This window comes from Monopterus albus, unplaced genomic scaffold (assembly GCF_001952655.1).
Source record: "Monopterus albus unplaced genomic scaffold, M_albus_1.0 scaffold69.1, whole genome shotgun sequence".
NCBI classification, from domain to species: domain Eukaryota; kingdom Metazoa; phylum Chordata; class Actinopteri; order Synbranchiformes; family Synbranchidae; genus Monopterus; species Monopterus albus.
In genome coordinates, this window is record NW_018127949.1 from 1,554,284 (window position 1) to 1,574,497 (window position 20,214).

General features: G+C 39.9%; 1 protein-coding gene across 3 annotated transcripts; it reads right to left on the bottom strand.

The window, feature by feature from the left end:
• Positions 1–1,522: 1,522 nt before the first annotated feature.
• LOC109963029 (ATP-citrate synthase-like) lies at positions 1,523–19,712 on the bottom strand. 3 transcript variants are annotated; one of them, XM_020605267.1, is made up of 28 exons: positions 19,549–19,712; positions 17,156–17,337; positions 16,455–16,577; positions 16,222–16,284; positions 15,559–15,749; positions 14,901–14,980; positions 14,479–14,609; positions 13,959–14,077; positions 13,608–13,744; positions 13,317–13,378; positions 12,508–12,625; positions 12,156–12,310; positions 11,559–11,652; positions 6,736–6,877; positions 6,038–6,206; positions 5,819–5,923; positions 5,445–5,641; positions 5,221–5,302; positions 4,913–5,023; positions 4,663–4,790; positions 4,474–4,567; positions 3,873–4,027; positions 3,628–3,778; positions 3,223–3,366; positions 2,921–3,034; positions 2,559–2,641; positions 2,000–2,076; positions 1,523–1,920 (listed from the first exon to the last, which is right to left on the bottom strand). In XM_020605267.1, exons 2-28 carry the CDS (start codon positions 17,312–17,314, stop codon positions 1,826–1,828), a joined length of 3,279 nt encoding a protein of 1,092 aa, XP_020460923.1. In that variant the 5' UTR covers positions 17,315–17,337; positions 19,549–19,712; the 3' UTR covers positions 1,523–1,825. The 3 variants fall into 3 exon arrangements, with proteins under 3 accessions (XP_020460923.1, XP_020460924.1, XP_020460922.1); XM_020605268.1 differs by lacking the exon at positions 19,549–19,712 and adding an exon at positions 19,321–19,343; XM_020605266.1 differs by lacking the exon at positions 19,549–19,712 and adding an exon at positions 18,729–18,987.
• Between the last annotated feature and the right edge of the window lie 502 nt (positions 19,713–20,214).

Here is a 20,214-nt window from a genome sequence, read left to right on the forward strand (position 1 = left end):
CTCATCCACAAGTGGTAGCCTATAAAAATAATTTAATGAACTGTACCTGTGCAGAGGTTATTGGTGTTGCATTTGGGTGCAAAAGAAATACACTTTTCCCCTTATGTGACAAAAGCAAAAATACAATAAGGACAATTTTAATCTGTTTTGCGTGGTTAAGAGTTCCTCCTCTTCTTTGACATAATGTTAAGTTGTCTTCAGACTCTTGCCGGAGTCCACCATCCTCTATAGAATCCTTTTTGAATGAAGGGTCCTCAAACTAGCTGCATTATAGTGGGTTACATAACTCAAATGTTTGTTTTTTATAAATGGGGGGGTTAAAGTTAACATTACTGATACATTTTGGGGGAACTAAAGCGTTGGTAATACACCAATACAGATGAAAACTCTACTGTATGTAAACCTAATTTGACTCCTGCTTCATGTCCAGTGTGGAGCAGCCTTTGGTTTCTACCCCTGTATACCACATTTGCAGATACTTCCCTTCACAGCATGTTTCAGGCTCATCAGCTCTGCTCAGCAATCACACACCCTCACCTACAACAAAATCAACAAACCTCAGCAAAAATGAAAAGTAAAACAACAAGTTCTTTATTATTATACCACTATATGACAATGTTACAAAAACAAAGCATGGCTTCCACTGTTAAACAGATCAAAACAAAATCAGACACGTAGACCGTACCATGGGCAGCTACAAAGCGTTCCAGGTGCACGTCACGTTAAGAGTGAATGCCGGACAACTCCTTCACAAAGCTGACGACCATATTTTGTGCAATAATTTACTTAAGTAAAGCAAAGTGCTATCATGGTCCCTCACCAACAGATGCTTTGAAGACTCACAGGACCCATTCATGAAGCATTTTATTTGCTCGTCTTTGATGCTTCTACATTTCCGTCTTCTAACAGTTATTCAGAAAAGCAACACAAGTTATTCAAATGATACTTTGTGTGACAAATCCGATCACCTAACAACTAACTAATTTTACAGTAGCTGATGGATTTCAACCACTTGTCTCCAACCAGGGTCATAAACATGGTTGTTCTAGGAAAGGCAATAGTGGAGTGACACTTGAATCATCGTGTGTTTTCATTTATTATCCCAATCAGATGCCTCCTTGTCAAAATATAACTTCTAAATACACTAAGATTTACCACTGGAACCCTTTTTAATACAAAGACAAATTTCTAAAAATAAACTCAGGTTTAACTGAGTAGGAGTGAAACCGGGAAAACTCAGGAGCTCTAGACTTCTTAGTGTGAAAACTAAAAGTGTAATACTAAAGCAGACCTTCCTGTAGCCTACAAGGGGCAAATGCTGATTAAAATACACCATGGATCATTTTTGTGAGTAGTATAAAAAGAAGACATTATTGTATATACTGTATTGCTGAGCTTGAACAAATTTCACACCATTGGTCTTTACTGCAGATTAACTAGTCAGACTTTGTAACACAGGTGCATTTTCAAGCCTTTCCGTGTACCAACTACACCAAACAGATTTCGGTAATTTTTTTTTTTAATGTGCCAGTTGTTTTGGTGCTCCTGCTGTAGTTTCTACTGGTTTGGATTTGTCCAAAACTTAATAAGTTACATCTCATACCCTTTAAAACACTTGTCAAAAAAAAACTAAACCTAAAAATATACTTCCCCTTTTTCCTCTGTAAAAATGAGATGAAAAACCTCTACCTAGATTCCTCAGCCACACAGTACTTTACTTTCCAGAATAATCCTGCCCAGTTTTCCGAAGTCAGCCGTTGCCATAACCGGAGTGTACATAAATGTTAAGTCAGATGGAAATGTATCCCATCCTGTGACATGTGAATTACATGGACATATGTTCAGGAAGCACATAGGAGATGTCATCCCAGGGGTGGCGGTATAAACCCTGTTTCAGCCTCTTCTGGTCCAAGTAATGACCTAATGTAAGAGAGACAAGTTAGAGGTCTGGTTTTAATACTTCAACAGCTAGTGTCATGATTTGATTCACGAGGCTCACCAATAAAGCCCATACTCCGACCGAGGACAAAGATCCCATTTAGTGCACCGATTTCCACGAACTCATCAGCCTCATCTCTGGAACCAGGTCAACATTCATGTGAGAAACAATACTGGACAGTGTACTATCAACAATACAGACAATGTCCTTTTGGCATCAGAATCTTTCAAAATGTATATATGAACAATACATTTTACACATGATCATATACAGTAGCTGTAAGCCAATAAATCTTTATTACTGTATTTGTCAACACCTTGAATTTCTCCTGTGGGGACCCATACAGTATACACGACAGTTCTAATATGTCTCTGTAGGGGAAATTGTTTACAAATCAGTAAAAATGTCCATATTTGTTTCCAACTACATTAGAGTGTTGTAAACTATTTATTAAATGTTTATATATACACTGTATGTGCCCAAATGCTAAATGGGGGGTGTTAAAGCCGAGTTGCTGACTCCCCCCACATGTCCATTCAAAGCGGTTGTGTGTACAAAAATGTCTCATAGGATACTTGCACCTCAGTCTCTTCATGGTGTAGCAGTTTGCTTTCATTACCGTGTGAAGCCACCGCATGTCCTAAGCAGGTCCACAAACGCGACACCAATGAAACCATCTACGTTGAGGATCAGATTGGGTTTCTGAAAATAAGAAACAGGAATTTATCTAAATTTCAGAGGATTATTGGTATGGCATCCAACCTCTGTCCCAAGTGTAACATAGAAATGTGAGGAAAGGTTCTGTATACCGTCCAAAATGGTGTCTCCTATTGGAAGATTCGGGCAATATGTAGACCCCTTTCCTTATCTGATTATGTAGTTTATCAGACAAACCTGTCCTTCATAACTATTTTATTAGGGCTTTTGCTTTTTCAAAATATCCACTGGAAGAAAGTCTTCACATTGCCATTTGAAAAGTACCTTTGATGTGGTGATTTTCTCTACATCTAGGGCGTAGTCGAGTAGCTGAGTGGAAGAGAAATGCTGCTTAACAAAGTCCTTTAGAATCTGCACCCTCATGTCTGGGTTGTTGATCTGTAAACAGAGGAACTGTTTAATAAGGATACTATATCTTGTTTTATTGAATTTATCTGGTTAATGAAGATGCTCCATTATTCAAAAGCAATGATATAATCTTAACTGTGTAGTATAATCTAAAAATGTCAATTTATAGTGCAGGATTATGCAACTCCAGCTAATGTGAAAAGCCAAGTGCTGCTTACAGATTTGACTCTGTGGCCAATACCCATGATCAGTTTGCCATCCTTCTTCATCTTGTTGACAAACTCCATGGGCAGCATGCCACTGTCAAATGCCTTGCTGAACTGCTTTGCAGCTGCATCCAGGGCTCCTCCGAAACGGTCCCCCTGTAATTTAGTAGAGAATTGTTTGTTAGTTTTAACCAATTTTAAATCAAAATATGGCCCAACTTGCTTGAAAGGTCCTGGACCAGGCTGAGAGCTTTATTATACCCACTGGATTTCAAAATAACACATTGCAAGCTGTATGTAGTAACGCCAAATAAAGTTGACGCTGTAAAACACACACACACACACACGGGATTTTTCAGTTTTAATCACTTCTGTTATCTTAGGTGATGCCACAGTGACACTGTATGTGATACTAACAATAGTGAGCAGGCCAGATGTGAGGCTTGAGATAAGATCTTTGCCAGCTCGAGCACAGACAATGGTGTTGTGTGCACCCGAGACGGCAGGCCCATGGTCGGCAGTCACCATCAGGCACATTTCAATGAACTGGCAGGCATAGCGGGGCAATCTAGGCAGAAACACAGTGCAGCTTATTCCACTGAAGTTATTTCTGTAAAAAGTAAACCCAACTCCTCTTCTCTCAGGTGCTGAATAACACCAACCTGCGTTGGAACCACAGCAAGCCCAGCACACCTCCTAAACCCATTTCCTCTTTAAAGACCTCAGTGATGGGCATGCCAGCATAGAGGAGCTCCTGGCCTCGCTCATCACAGATGCTGGTCATGAAAGAGGCTGGCTTACGGATCAGGCCCAACTCCTGGAAATACCAAAAGAGAGATGAACAAATAAGAGAGATTCTAACACAGAGATAGTTTGTGTGAAAACACTTGGTGTGAACCAGAGATCACTATAGCTGTATACTGCCCTGTATGTAAACTAAATTACAGTACAGAAATGCCACAGATGTTTCAGGTAATAGAATCAGTGGGGTCATTACATATTTTGCCCACCCGAGCACTGACACGTACAACATTTTGACTGTAAAAATGTCTCATTCAGTACACACCAAGGTCATAATTCTTTAATAAACAAACTTAAAACCTCCTTGTCATAAATGTTTATGCATGTTATATGTTCATCCTAAAAATGCTAAATATAAACAATAAAAACCTTTAATAAAAAGTGAATTATCCATATATTAGTACTATGCAATACAGTTAAATAATTCTTCTATTTCTAAGTAGTAAAGACCAAAGTTCTTACCCTGGCCCAAGAGTAATCCATAGGTACTGTTGGGGGTGGCACCTCCTGGGCAGGGATGATTGTACCTTTGGCCACCAGATCATTATAAACAGTCCTGTTTCACCATATATACACACACACACAAGGTCAGTGAAAACCCTTAAAACAATTCCGTGACTCCGTCGTATGATCTTGCAATGCCTTTCTCACCTGATGACGTCCCCCAGCTCATCAAAACTCTTTGGTACATACGCTCCAGCATCCCTCAGAGCCTGGTTCTTGGCTAGTGCCGTTTCTGAAGCCTGGTGGGCACAGGCCCCTGCATGGCCAAACTGAACCTGAAGGTAACAGCATTACAGATTGAGCTTTAAAAAACAAAAAAAAAAAACGCATACACCGCCTCTGAATTCTCACCTATAAATAAAAATCCAAAGCCAATTTTTCAGCACAGCCAACATACCTCTGAAGCAAACATGGTGGCACAGGTTCCAATACACCAGCACACCATGGGCTTTGTAATCCTGCCCTCTCTGATGCCTTGGCAGATCTTGTACTCTTCTGTGCCTCCAATCTGGGTGACAAAGTAAAAGATGTTAAAAATGAGAAGTGGTTTTGCCCACAAACTATTTGTAATAAATACATACAATTTTATATGGAGCATGACCAAAATACTCCAAATAAAAAAATTCAAACAAACAAACAAACCCAAAAAGAAAAACTACATGTGGAAGTTAATCTGAGAAGTGAACATTCAGAAGCTACTCCCACCTCTCCCAGCACCACTATCATCTCGACCCCTGGAGTGTCCTGGTAACGAAGAACATGGTCCATGAAGGTTGAGCCTGGATATCTGGACAAAGAGAATCAAAATAAAGACTTTAAAAAGCATTTCAAACAATACAGTTCAGCAGAGAAAGAATAAATTATAAAAATCACATCAGTCTTCAAAAGGACTTCCTACTCTGTCCCCTAAGTAAGTTAACTTCTTGTACCTGTCTCCTCCAATGGCCACGCCTTCGTAGACGCCATCTGTGGTGCGGGAGATGATGTTGTTCAGCTCGTTAGACATCCCCCCAGAGCGTGACACATAGGCCACACTGCCAGGACGGTAAAGTTTGGAAGCCAGGATGTTGTCCAGCATGCCACCCGTGTTGCCGATCTTAAAACAGCCCGGCTTGATACCACCAACCTGGGAAATGATATCAAATGTATAGTATGTCACTTGAAATGTATTATTTTCTGCTTACTTACACTGATAAACACATCTGTACACTCTGATATAAACGATGACCTCGACATTCACAGTCTATTGTAGCAGTTGAAATATTCAGTTCATGACCACGTTTGATGTGACAAGGCCGCTTACTGTGGCGGGGCCAATGATAGTGACGCCCTTCTCATCAGCCATCTTGATCATCTTCCTGGTCTGTGCTTCAGGGATGCCTTCAGCTATAATGGCAATGGTGTGGATCTGGAAACAATCAAATAAAAGGAGGTAACTTTCATGTCTGATGGAACAACAGAACTTTATTCACTGATAAATATATGTGATTAAATGTAAACATTTTACAGTGCATCTGTCTACCTGTGGGTACTGCATGGCCTCCACTGTGCTGTCAAAGGCTGAGCGCAGTGAGGCAAAGCTGATCATGACGTCCACCTCGGGGTGCTTCTTCATGGCATCGGCCATGTTCTTGTAGACCGGTATCAGGATCTCCTTGTGGCCCCAATAAAATTTCTGTTTGTGATCCCCACTGAGAAACATGGAAATGTGAAGGATACAAATAAAGTAAGATTTTTAACTTCAAGAGGTGTCTGATTTTCAGATTTGAAACTCTGTCATGACAAATTTTAAAACTTTCACAACAAATTTACTTTACAAAAAGCTGTGAATACGAGAGCCTGTCAATGAAAAGTCTAAGATCTTGTAGGTTTGGTTTTACTAAAAGGTAAGAAATTTCAGCTGTTTACTGTGCTAACCTGGCTTTATCACAGATGTTTTATCTAGATTAAATATGAGTTGAGTAATTTAAAAAAGATGAGACATTTTAAAGCAAGAAAAGAGGGTGGGGAAACCTTCACACAAGTTATAAAAAAATAAGTTTGTCATCCTGGTTGGTTTGTGAAAACACAGTCTGTGCAGTTTATCCATTAAAACCATGGATCAAAATTTGAGCTGCAACAACAAAAGAACACTTTGTTGTAACAGCATAGAAATGTCCTTAGTGAGTGGAACACTGAGTCTTGTAGCTGAACTCGGTTCAGAGAAACTTAAGAACCTACGTGAAAGGGTAGACCATGGCAGCCACAGAGGGTTGTTCCCGGGAGCAGACGTAGTCAAAGTCCAGCATACCTTGCACGGCTCGGGTCTGCATGCCCCAGACAATGGTCTTGGTGTCTTTTCTGAAGAGTGTGGTAGCTTTAGCTAAAACAATGAAAGGGGAGAGGGAGAAACAAAAATAATCACAGAAGAGAAGAGGGGGCAGTTGAGGTTAGGAAAAATACACGAATGGTGATGTAACAGACACGTACGTCAGAGATACTGGAGGGAGAGAAAATAATTGACTGTTTTTGACTTTGTTGCAACAAAAATCACCCTTGCAAACATTCCTACATTAGGAGGGAGAGTCATAAAATATGTTCAGATTTTTCCAATCATCCAATTTTGCTATATCCAACATAATTCTGCGTACAGACATCTGCTGCTGATAAGCATTCAATCTAATATAATTCACATTTGTAAGTACAATTACGTTACTCAGCCCATTATTTTGTCCACCCCCTCTAAGCCACACTGTTAAAAATATTAATTTGTGACCTCACAATGTTAAAATTAGAACCTGATATGGGTCCCTTTGAGTCACACTGTCTGAAGCTCAATTAAAAACCCCCCACCCAACACAAAACCACTTTCCATTCTCAGAAGTTTAGATAAAACAACCGGCAACCTCATTCCCTTGCAGGGAAGAAGCTAGTGTGAGCCATCAAGGAATTTTTCTGCTAATGTATTTGTCTATTAAACACAAAATATTTAGCATTTCTTAAAGTTGTTAATAAAGTGCCAAAAGTGGTTTTACTTCCATACTTTCTATGTGAAAATGAAACAGGAAGTTTTTTTTCCCCTGCCATAAAATAAAAAACCCAGAGGACCTGAAAATGTTCAATGTCTATGTCCAGGCAGATTAGTCATAGTAAAATCTGTTTCTCTGCAACAGATCTGAAGCGTGTCAAGTGCTCGGTTTTGAAAGCAGAATGTCATATTGCACATGGTTTAAAGCGTTAGTTGTTTACACATTTGTTCCAGTCCTCCCAAGTCTCTCCTCTTCTCTGCCCAGGCTCACTGCCTTCTGTTGTTACATGTTTCACAGTGTTTTATGATGAAACGGGCCTTAAGGAAACCACATACTGTGTTGAACTGATCAATTTCAACCAACAACAATAGTTCATGTTTTGCCTCAAGGTACTCTTACAAGGTAATTCTTGTGTTAATAAATTATTGCCATTTCACAACACTCCCCTTTAACCAATTTAAGTTTAGTGATATAAACAAAAACAAAAAAAAAAAACAAACAAACAAAAAAAAGCTGCTCTTAAAGTGAGCAAGTCACCATAAGGATGTGAAAAAGGACAAACTGTGGAGAAACAAATAACACTCAAATTGGGAAGTGGATAGAGGGCAGGAAGACAGGCTATTTACACCCTTCCATACCTCTGCTACAGCCTGAAGAGGCTTGCACTTCTGTGACCACACAGGAGAGGAAACGCAAAATAAGCACAAAAAAAGAGAAAAGAATGAGTTCATCTTTAATGTACCTTTTTCACTGACCACACTTCAATGCACTGTGGAAACTGTGTCATCTCTGAAGCCAGCACAACACAGAGGAACAAGCATGCAAAGCTCAGCTGCTACAGGCCATGCTTTATCTGTGCTGCTATAAAATGCAAAGTATAGTTAAAGGTGCCCTGTGTAAGATCTAGATTTATGAGCAAAAATTGGCTCAGCATGCCACCCGTGTTGCTGATCTTAAAAACAGCCCAGCTTGATACCACCAACCTGGGAAACAATATCAAATTTATGTATAGTATGTCACTTGAAATGTATTATTTTCTGCTATGTATGTATGTATGTATGTATGTATGCATAATTACATTTTCATTAATGTGTAATCACTGGAATACAAGAATTGTCACATTTTCTTTAGCTTAAAATGAGCTTTTTTATATCTACAGTCTTATGCAAAAGTTTAGGCACCCGTTGATAACAGATTTTGGTGATTTTTTATTTGAACAGATGTTAACACAGTTTCTCTTGGAAATGGAAAAAATGCACAATATTTTCAGCAAACAGTGATGCATAGTTACTTCTTATGCCATAAATTGAACAAAAATAAAAAATAAAAACATTATTATGGCATGGTGCAAAAGTTTGGGCACCCTAAGAGTTCCAGAGTCTCAAAGTCTCTCACAAGGTATCAGACCTTAATCAGCTCGTTAGATCTGATGCACAGCAACAGCTGTCATTGGTAAATGCCAATTTCAAAGCTGTACAAATACTTTGACTCTTCAAACCTTGTGCACACACTTGTGGACACCCAGCAACCATGGGTTCCTCTAAGCAGCTGTGTAAGACCCTGAAAATGAAAGTTATTGACGCCCACAATGCAGGAGAAGGCTACAAGAAGATAGCAAAGCGTTGTCAGCTTGCAGTTTCCACAGTAAGAAATGTAATTAAGAGATGGCAGATCAGGGGAACTGTGGAGGTCAAGATGAGATCTGGAAGACCAAGAAAACTCTCGGACAGAACTGCTCGTATGCTGGTCAGAAAGACAAATCAAAACCCCCATTTGACTGCAAAAAACCTGCAGGAAGATTTAGCAGACTCAGGAGTGGTGGTGCACCGTTCCACTGTGCAGCGATGCTTGCACAGACAAGGCCTTCATGGAAGAGTCAGCAGAAGAAAACCTTATCTGCGTCCCCATCATAAAATCCAACATCTGAAGTATGCAACAGGACATCTACAGAAGCCCGATGCGTTTTGGAAACAAGTGCTGTGGACTGATGAAGTTAAAATAGAACTCTTTGGACACAATCAGCAAAGGCATGTTTGGAGAAAAAAAGGAGCAGCATTTCATGAAAAGAACACCTTGCCAACTATTAAGCATGGGGGTGGATCTATCATGCTCTGGGGTTGTGTTGCAGCCAGTGGCACAGGAAACATTGCACGGGTGGAGGGAAGAATGGATTCCACTAAATACCAGCAAATTCTGGAAGCAAACATCACACCATCTGTAAAAAAGCTGAAGCTGAAAAGAGGATGGCTTCTACAACAGGACAATGATCCTAAACATACCTCGAAATCCACTATGGAATACCTCAAGAGACGCAGGCTGAAGGTTTTGGAATGGCCATCACAGTCCCCTGATTTAAACATCATTGAAAATTTGTGGGTAGATCTTAAAAGAGCTGTGCATGCAAGACGACCAAAGAATATTACAGAACTAGAAGCCTTTTGCAAGGAAGAATGGGAGAAGATCCCAAGTACAAGAATTGAAAGACTTTTAGCTGGCTATGAAAAGCGTTTGCAAGCTGTGATATCTGCCAGAGGAGGTGTTACTAAGTACTGATTGTGTAGGGTGCCCAAACTTTTGCACCATGCCATAATAATGTTTTTATTTTTTATTTTTGTTCAATTTATGGCATAAGAAGTAACTATGCATCACTGTTTGCAGAAAATATTGTGCATTTTTTCCATTTCCAAGAGAAACTGTGTTAACATCTGTTCAAATAAAAAAATCACCAAAATCTGTTATTTATCAACGGGTGCCTAAACTTTTGCATAAGACTGTACATAGGAGCGAGTCCCCTATCACGGAGGCTGCCATGTTGAGCCACTGCATTTTCGTTTTTTTACAGTAGCCCAGAACAGACAAACCACACACTGGCTCTAAAGTGTGAATTTTGTGTTTTCACATTCACGTAGCAGCTTGGATTTGAAGACATTTGGAAGATGAAGAAGAAGCATTAAGGAGGAAGCATCGTTGCAAGTTTAAGAACTATAATTTAAAGAAATGGAGGATCATACTTCTACTTTAACAACAAAAAGGAAGACCGTGAATCCCTGTCATCAAATAAGCAAACAATGAAGAAACGGGACAGCATGAGACAAGGATAAACACTGATGTGGCCTTTCCCAGAGGGAAATCCTTGATGAAGGACACCAAAGCCCTTCAGATGGACAGGTAATTTAACCTAACAAGTTAACCTAAATGCAAGTTTTTGTTTGACAGCTTTAGTTAGAACTTGGCCAGTGCTGAGTAACCCACTGGAGGTCAAGTCAGCCACAGTTAGCTTTTGCTTGCTCAAATCAGCTACAGTTATTTTTTTGAGTGCACAACTTGTCCTTCATTTACAGTAAACAGCTGTGAGGACTGTTTAAACATGATGTACGAGAGCTGTGCCTTCTGCAAACTGACCACTAATTCTCACACACTGCACCTTTAAGTGACCAAAGCAACAATCGAAATCTGTGCTGAACGTTTGGCTTTTAATGCTACAATCAAATTACTCCTAGCACACAACCCTTCTCAGCATCGAAAATTAAATGAAATTCTTATTCTGTAGATTATCTACACTTTTAATTTATTCTTAGATTTATGTAACCCATCCATAACACTGAAGGTGAGCTGATGCAAGCATGTAGCTGTTACACACACACACACACACCTTTCTATCAGAATCAGGAGGGTGAAAAAAGGAAGAGTGGCCAACCCATAGAGTGTGTGGGCAGCTGAGCACAGCACACCTATCACTCACCTTCCCAACTGTCTGTGACCATATTCTTCAGAGGCCACATTATAGAATGAAGAGTCTCTTAGAGAAACAAGCATGAAAGAGACAAATAGTGTGTGCAGCAAATCAAGAAGAGGAAGAATAAACAAAAAGACATTTAAAATGCAAAATAGCAGTGGCAGCATATGGGGGAAGGAAGAGTGAAATTCACAAAGCAAGGATAAGAGAAATAAAAAAACATAAGTGTATGAATATACTGTATATGGAGTCTTGCTGATACAAAGCACTGGAAGGATGATTGCTACTACATCATTTACCTGCTGGAAGACCTGCTTTAGACTTTTTTGCTGGGGTGACATCATTAGATGTCCTGGGTTCAGAGAATGAAGCGGTCCTTGTTGTAGCTGGAGTCTGGTGAAAGAAAAAAGTTATTCAAAGCTTAACAAGGAGAAATGGTAACTAACAAACTTCTCTTTCCATTTACTAATAGCATAAATAATTACATTTTTCCACACCTTTTAGGACTTTAGTGGACAAAAACCAACAACAACAAAAAAAACCAACCAACATTTAGCCAACAGCTAACAAAAGAGCCCAAAGAGCACAGAAACTACATGAAGAGAACAACAGAGCTACTCAAACAAGCTCCAAAGTTCAGGCCTTTCAAAGCTTAAACAGTGTTTGGACATGCATGACTAAACTGCATCACAAGTAAGTGAATAGACTTGCAAACTGTGACATTAGTGAAATGGAATTATACTTAGAATAGATTATTTAACTCAGTGGACAGCACATGATGTTACCAGGCATGTTTCAAACAATGCAACATTTGTAATCTGCTTAGAAGAGTCACAAATCAAACTTGCTAACCACCCCCCTTTTTCCCCCCTTAGTATGTTACTGAATGAAAATACCATTGGACTGCTGCTGGCATTAAGGAGGAAGTTGGCAGTATGTGCATCCACCGGGGGCTGGTTAGGGATTGGCCGGTGGCCCAGGGCCATTCCAACGATGGCCGTCATGTGAGTTTCTGTACCAAAAACATGGATGGGAATCCCTGTGGTCTTCCCTGCAGAAACAAAAACATCTGCTCATTCAGCTATAATAAAGAACCTTGTTTTAAGTGGTACCCAAGCCCTCACACCACACGTGCATTGCAAAATCAAATTATTCCTTCAAATCACTTCACATCAACCATTTCCAAAATAACAAGCTACATACAACAGTCAGTCTAGTTCCTATGATTCTCAGTTCAGTTACACTCACCCACTTCACCCATCACCCTCAGCCCCTCCTGGTAGTTGGGTCCACCTCGTCGAACAAAGATGGTGACTTCATGCTCCTTCAGTGGACCTAGATAGTCTTTAATGGCCCTGACAATGCCCTGAGGGAAGAAACAGGCAGATCACAAACAGTTTGTTTATGTAAGAGTGACTCACAAGCACTGCCAGTAAAGTTTTAGTGAATAACAGTTTGTCTAAATCAGGAAGCCAGATTAAAAATCTCTTTAGTTTCCTATGATGACTGCTTCATCCACACGCACGCGTGCGCACACACACACACACGTTGATGCTGTCTACTATAACATTTTACTTATCAAAATGTTGCCGTGTGTTTTTCATGTGTCATAATGTAGGACTGTGCCCAAAGGAACACAGGAGGAGGTATTGTATGTACAATTAGGCAGCACAGAGTAGAGTAGGTAATGTGCTTTAAACTGGACTCTAGTTGACCTTTAAGTACTGAACATTAAATTTCAAACAGATCTAAAACCCATGAGGTAGCGGTACTATGTCTGCTGCCATCTTAAAATACTTTATGGATATAAATACAAGATTAATCTGGGCTTCTCACAAAGGAAATCAAGCTGTAGTAGCTCTGCCAATCTAAAAACATGCTACAAAGCATGTTTTTGCAATAGCTTCAAAGAAAATACTGTGATGGGTTTTGTTTTTTAACTCTTAAGAAAAAATTATACAAATTTCACTGACTTAATCACACAGAGAGCCCTGTGATAACCTTTAAAGTTAACATGATTTACTTTGTACAGTTACAGATAAATGCATGAGTTTCACCTTGAATGTGGCTGCTACGTTGGTGAAGTTGGCAATACTTCCTCCTATTATCAGTATTTTTCCTGCAGGACACAGAGAGGGAGTGGCAGGTTAAGACTTTTTTTTTAAGTGAAAGTTGACACTCCGTTGACACTCCAGTAACATAGTCAGACACACTGTAGGAGAATCGACAGATCACCTTACAGATGAATAATCCAACTCGGCCAAGTCCCTTAGAAACATCAAATTTATCTGAAAACATTAACCCACTTTCGTTTTTTTTAACCTCAATGACTTGTTGGGTGTACCCACCTTGAGGGTGTTTCTTCCGTGTCATGAGGGAGAGAATGGTTTTGGCGTAGTCATATGTCTGTTGTTCACTGGGTGCACCAGAGTACTCGCCATAGTTAGCCAGTTCATCCACCCCACCCAGGTCACAGATAGTGTCGCTAAAGAAGAGAGTCAGTCAAGTACTGTATCCTTATTCTAGTTGATTCTTTCATGTATAAATAATTATAAAGTGTCAAAGTGTAACCATGCCGTGGAGGAAAGCCAAGTGGCACAGAATGCGTGTATTGCATCACATTTTTCAAAAACCAAAAGCACTATGAATAGTTTCTGTTACCTACAAAATCTCATAAAGCCTACAGATCAACGGACTACCTGTAGACTACAGAGGCCCCTCCTCCAGCCACCATGGTCCAGATCCTGCCACAAGGATTCAGCAGGGTCAGCTTTAGACTGGCACCACTCTTTGCATCCAGATCAGCTATATAGGCCTCCTACACATGGCAAAACATGTTGTGGTCATGCTGGTCAATGAGTGCACAAGGGGGCATAAACCGAAACTTAAGGTACTCGTGCATTTAAATCTGTGTTAATCAATGTCAGGGTGTTACTTTATGTGACCAAATTTGATGCATGTCTTTCTCAGGGTAGTAAAACAAACAAACAAACAAAAAAAAAAAAACGGGTAGTAAATATTTGAATGTAAAATGATTTAAAGATTATTAGGTATGCAGCCATTAAAACCAAATGTATCTGTGAAGTCAAACAAACCTTCCACTTGTACATTAAATGTGATTAAACAATAAGAAAGCAGAAAACAAACTGGCTACTATAAGTCACTACATATTAACAGACACTGATACAAAAACCTAATTTACTGTCCTTCAGAACTTACCTCTGGATATGCTTCTCTTCCAAATGGCGGTGGAAACTCCACATCCCCCCATTTAGCCTTGCAGATGTACTCTGCTGTGGCATCAATCTTGGCGGCCATATCAAGGATATAAACTCCATCACCGGTGACGACTAGATAACAGAATAAGAAGTTAAGTTATTCGTTCAATTCGTTCATTTGACATTCTCCACAGAAAAGTCTTTGGGGTAAATGTGCTCATTCCGACTTGACAAAAATATGCACAAAAATTCCCTTAAAAAATAATTCATCCATGCTTTTAAATATTGGATATGCACAAATGGTGTTATTATAGAATAAAAACCATTCATGTTTTCCCCAAACAGAGGAATAACACTTCTATGAATCCTATGTACAAAATACATAATGAAGAGATGCAATCTTTAAAGTTTAGAAAAACTTACCAAGTGGGTTGATCTCAAGGTAGGTGAAATAGAGGTCCTCGTATAAGCTGAAGAGCCCCACTATAAAACTGGCCAGGACCCTTTAAAGAGGAAAAATAAAAGTAAAAAGAAGAAGAAGTAACAGCAGTGAGAACAAAGGCAAGTCTTAGAAGAGAACTAAATACCCATCCAAATTACATCTGCTGTTACCACTGGGTTTTAGTTAACAAAATGGCCCATAATATACCCTTGTAATGGCATCTATGAAATCAGTGGATGTGCAATATGTAATAGGTCAGTGGTGGAAAATAGTGTAGCTTGCTATAAAGTCCTGAAGATTTATGACAGCATGGCCTGATACCCCTCTATGGGGCCAGATAATGGGTGAAATATCATTTAATCTGAACAGAAACGCTTACTCATTCTTTGGCACTTTTAATTGTGTATTGTTAATTATGGCAAACAATACACAGTTAAACTGTGATAAAATTCTCAGTGTTTTACACTTTATGTCCAAGGGCACAGGTTGTGAGAAACCAAAACACAATGCTCAAGAACACTCAACAACAAGGGTAAAAAGGTAAAAAATAGAAATCCTTATCTGATAACCTTATGTCTCATTTGCAACCAGTCAAGTCTACATGTTAAATAACAAAGAAAAAAGGGTGAGTATCCATACTCTTTTTTATCATCAGGAACATGTGTGAGGAGCTGCTCTGTGACTTGGGCATCACTCAGCTTGTCATCAACTGCAACCATCAGCCTTTGTGCCTTGGCATCCACATCACCCACCTCCACCCCTCCCTCGTGGTGGAAGAGCACATGGTCGCCCTCACGTGTGGCATAAATACACACATAAAACTCCTCCTCCTAGGTGAGCCAGTAGAGAGTTAGTGTAAATGCAGGGAAACTCCAAGAAATGTACATACATTCACCTTGCAGACAGCAGAGGGGGCATTCTCACTTAATTTTAAAGGGCTAACTTGTGCAAAAATGTGGCTTCAAAAACCTAACTGACCTTCATACAGGCACATTTTCTCACACATTCATGAGTGACAACTGCATAATAAACATACTGCAGTGCCATTTTGCTAAGCTTGTTCCTTTCACAAACACATGAAGAACTCAACATGTATACCGAACCAAATATAGAACACAACTTCTGTATGTCAGCCCTGGATGTTTCATTGTCCTGCTGACAAGGTTGACAACTTGTTTCCTTAGTTAGTGTTGGCCTTGAAGCTCTTTGAAACTGTATCTCTGATTAAAGGCTATGCTGATAAATTTGGCTTTAACAAACAGGATGTGGAGAGACGCAACACAAGAAGCTGGCAGGCATTACCTGGGTGTGTGGCACAAATGGCTCAATAAGGAAGTTCTTCAGTATACCCTTTGCCTTTCCCACCTATTCAAAACAAGGGTTGTAAGCCACAAACATGCTAGTTAAACCTAGTTATATATTTGACAGGAAAACTACAGAACATGAATTTACTGTCATTGTCATGTACAATGGTAAAGTAAATTAAGGATATTGTCCTGGGTAGAGGTGAGATGATTAAATTACAGTCAACTCACAGTGGTCTCTCTCATGAGATGGGCTTTCAGCCACTGCTGGACGCCCTGCAGGTCCAGGTTGATGCCCACCAGGCCGAGCTTCCCACGCCGCTTAATTAGTTGATCTGGCTTCACCACCAGCCGCTACAATGGGACAAAGTGGAAGACACAGTCAGCTATTACATAAACGCTACAGATAAATACTGGTGTTAACTAAATCAAACTAAAACCTGGTCAAAATAAATAGGCTGCTGGTATCACAGGATTTTCCATTACAAAAAAAAAAAAAATAAGTTTTCCTCATGCAGGTGTTATATTCAATCCTTCCACCTCTCCATTTTCTGCCACTTATCCAGAGTCAGGTCTCATTGGCAACAAGGCAAGACAACCCAGACATCCCTCTCCCCAGTAAGATTGCCCAGCTCTTCCTGGGTGAGGGTTTTGTCTACCATATAAACGTCTATTTGTTTTTGAGGAACAACTAAGCCAAATGAATCTAAAAATGCGCTGAAAAAAATAAAAGGATAGGTATCTTAATCTCAAAATGAAATATAAGCTGGCAGCACCAGTGTTTGGAAAAACATTTGTATGACTTATTATTGCGAAGCTAATCAAACAGCTGAATGGATATTTCTCTGCATTTATTGCCTATTTTACAAGTAAAGAAGTAGCTACCATAGCTAGTTCATGATGTAGTACAGGGCCTGTCGCAGCAGCTTTACCTTCGTCAGCAGCCATGGATGTTCTTGTGTGAGGCGGCCCCAGTCAGTCTCAGCAGTTACACTGGCACAGAGTGAGCGGTTCTGAACGGCCGCTGAGGTGCACATATACTTGTACAGGAACTCTTTTCCTGTCTGCTCTGAGATGGCTTTCGCTGACATGGCAGGGCTGGGCAGCACAGGAACTTTAGGAAAGGCAGCCAAAGTTAGTTAGTCCTAACTTCATCATGTGTTCTGTATGTGTTGATAGTTAAAAGAAAAACCAAGCATCTCTGCATACTGAGCAACTAGAAACTACAGGGAAACCCAGTTGTGATTTTCAACATAAATTGGGACTGGGGTTATGATCAAGCCCAGAGCAAAATTTCTGTACACATTATGATGTAATTGAATGTACCTGGTTATATGGAAAAAAACTGAAACCTGGAAAATAAACCCAGGTTCTGTGCACACGCACCATCGCTGTGCTACAGTTTAAAGGTTAAACTATCACAGTAATGGTTTACAAAGTCAGACTGACTACTGCATGTTTTGTGGAATTCAAGCAAATTGGCCTTCTAAAGCTTTCTGATATCTTACTAGCAATACTTATCTGTGTTTGAGATTTCTTCCTGTGACAGAACATACTGCTGTGCTATCACTCAGCTGAACTGTAAAATAATTCCCCAACTGTTTCATGGCCACATACTTATCCAGCACATTCAACTACCCAAGAAGGCAGTTAACAAAATATAAAATGATATTTGTCTTTGTAGTTTTTCATTGAAATCCAAAAAGATCTACTTTACCTTTGTTGATTAACACCTACAGATGACTTTATGCATCAGAACCCACCTTAAAAAACAGCTTATCCCTTGGGCACAATATAAATACTGAAATGTACTAACTCATAGTACTTTTCTAATTATTTTGTATTGACTACTCACATTGATATGTTCCTCTATTCTGAAGCTTAAAATGGGAGGTACAACAATAAGCAAGCATCCAGTTGCACCTTAAACCATTTAACAGTGTGTATACTGTTAAATGGCCAGTCTATGATCAACCTGTGGTTATTATAACTTACTGCAGTCACTGAACTACAGTACTTTAACAGTTTACATGTTTGGGAATCACACAGCAATAAGTGCATCTGAAAAGAAGATGTCATGACCCAACACACCAACAACCAGTTGCACGGACTGACCTGACATTCCTGTTTAACACATCACCATATGTTGTTAGACCTGCTGAGCCGATGCTAACGCTGCATTAACTAACAAACACATCCACCCACCTTTTCTGCAAGTCATGTTTCATTTGGCCTAAGGTTTACAGCACTAATTTAACGAAACAACGCAGGAAATTCTGATGGCCAAAGCAAAGTTATATGGGTGCCATCCCAAACCATTACGCCTCCCATCATTTAAGTTTGCCAAACAAAAATAAGCAGTGAGGACTGATAATTTGCATCTTATCTGCCTCTGTTTCACTGATAACATTTTCTAATGGCTGCATTTCATCTTGTGAAATTCAAGCAGTGTTTTTTTTTTTGGTAGCAGCTTCTACTTCGGCAACACCGTCTGTGAAATCTAACCTGGGAACAGTAGATAGGATTTTCCTGAACAGGCTATCATGCAGGTAGATGTCCCAGTATTTAGCCTGCCACGATCCACGGGTCTCGTCCACTGTTTGAAACTGTTGGGCCGTGAAATCTACTGTACATGCCCCCATGACAAAGGAAGCTGCATTTGGAGGTGGCAGAATCACACATGGGCCAGCGAGGGGTGGCTGCTTCAGGTAGCTGCTGCTTGGTGAACTCAGCAGTGCTTTAGCATTACCTTTCCGATGCTACAGCATGTGCGTCAGGCCAATGCAAAGTGAATGAAACTCTTGTACCAGCTACCACACCCACCCCTCAGACTGAAGCCTGAACAAACTAGCCAGGCAAGTTCAAAAACTGTATATTGCTGGTTGTATGTAAATAAGGAACTACTTCCTAGACTGGAACAACGATAAAAAGACGGGCGGTAACACTACAGCAAACAGCATATGAGGCATGAATAGGCTTTCTGTTTGCAGATGATGCAAAGTGAAGTCAGTCTGTAATTAATAAGCTCTTTTCCCAGCTAGTGATGAGTCAATTAATCATTTCGGTTTTAGGCATAAACTTAATTTCAAGCACTAACCACTAAAGAAAACAATGCAGGAAAGAGCTGTATCTCTTCTGCCTCTGTCAGGATGACAATAACTCCAGTTTAGGCTGTCAAACCTCACAGCATCTCACACCGACAACCACAATTCCCGATTGACTGACAGGCTAACTGTCGTAGCCTCACAGCAGTGCAGCTAAGCTAACTGGTACTCAAAACACCGACTAACGCTAGTGCGGAAAATAAATGAGTGAAAGCGCTTACCTTATCAATGAAAGTTACACCGTACTCAAATACAAGAATCGCGTCCTGGTGACAAATGACACCGCTAAAGACTCACGTCTTACTATATCGCCACCTCACTCTCCTCCTGTCTCGCCATAATCTTGCGACAGTGTACACGTCCTTGCAGCGCCGTGATAGGCTTAAATGGGATCACGTGGTCATGTCAGGTACACCCACATCTTTATAATATTAGACTACTATAAAACTGTGGAGTTTATAATAACTATTGGTTTAAAAAAAGAAACGTTTTATATTTCTCTTCTAGTTAATCCGTTAAATTAGATCCAAATACATCGTCCACCACTGTCAGTAATAACTTTTAATTCTTAACAGGAGTTATATTTCACCTGGTAACTGAAACAATTTTATGCGCAAGAATTGTCAGTTTCCGCGCAATTTATGGTTTTAGTTTATTTAGTGCCAAAACATCACGGGAAAAATAAGTAATGAAGTCAAAAGTTGCTTAAGCTGTTTCTGAAGACTATAGAGAGTGGAAGAAACACTGTAGCAGGTTGCTCAAACAGGGGGATCTGACTGTGTCAATTTTATATATACATATATAAATAAGTACAACATTCAAGTAAAAGACAAGCATTTATTTTCTAGAGGGAGTGGAAGAAACACTGTAGCAGGTTGCTCAAACAG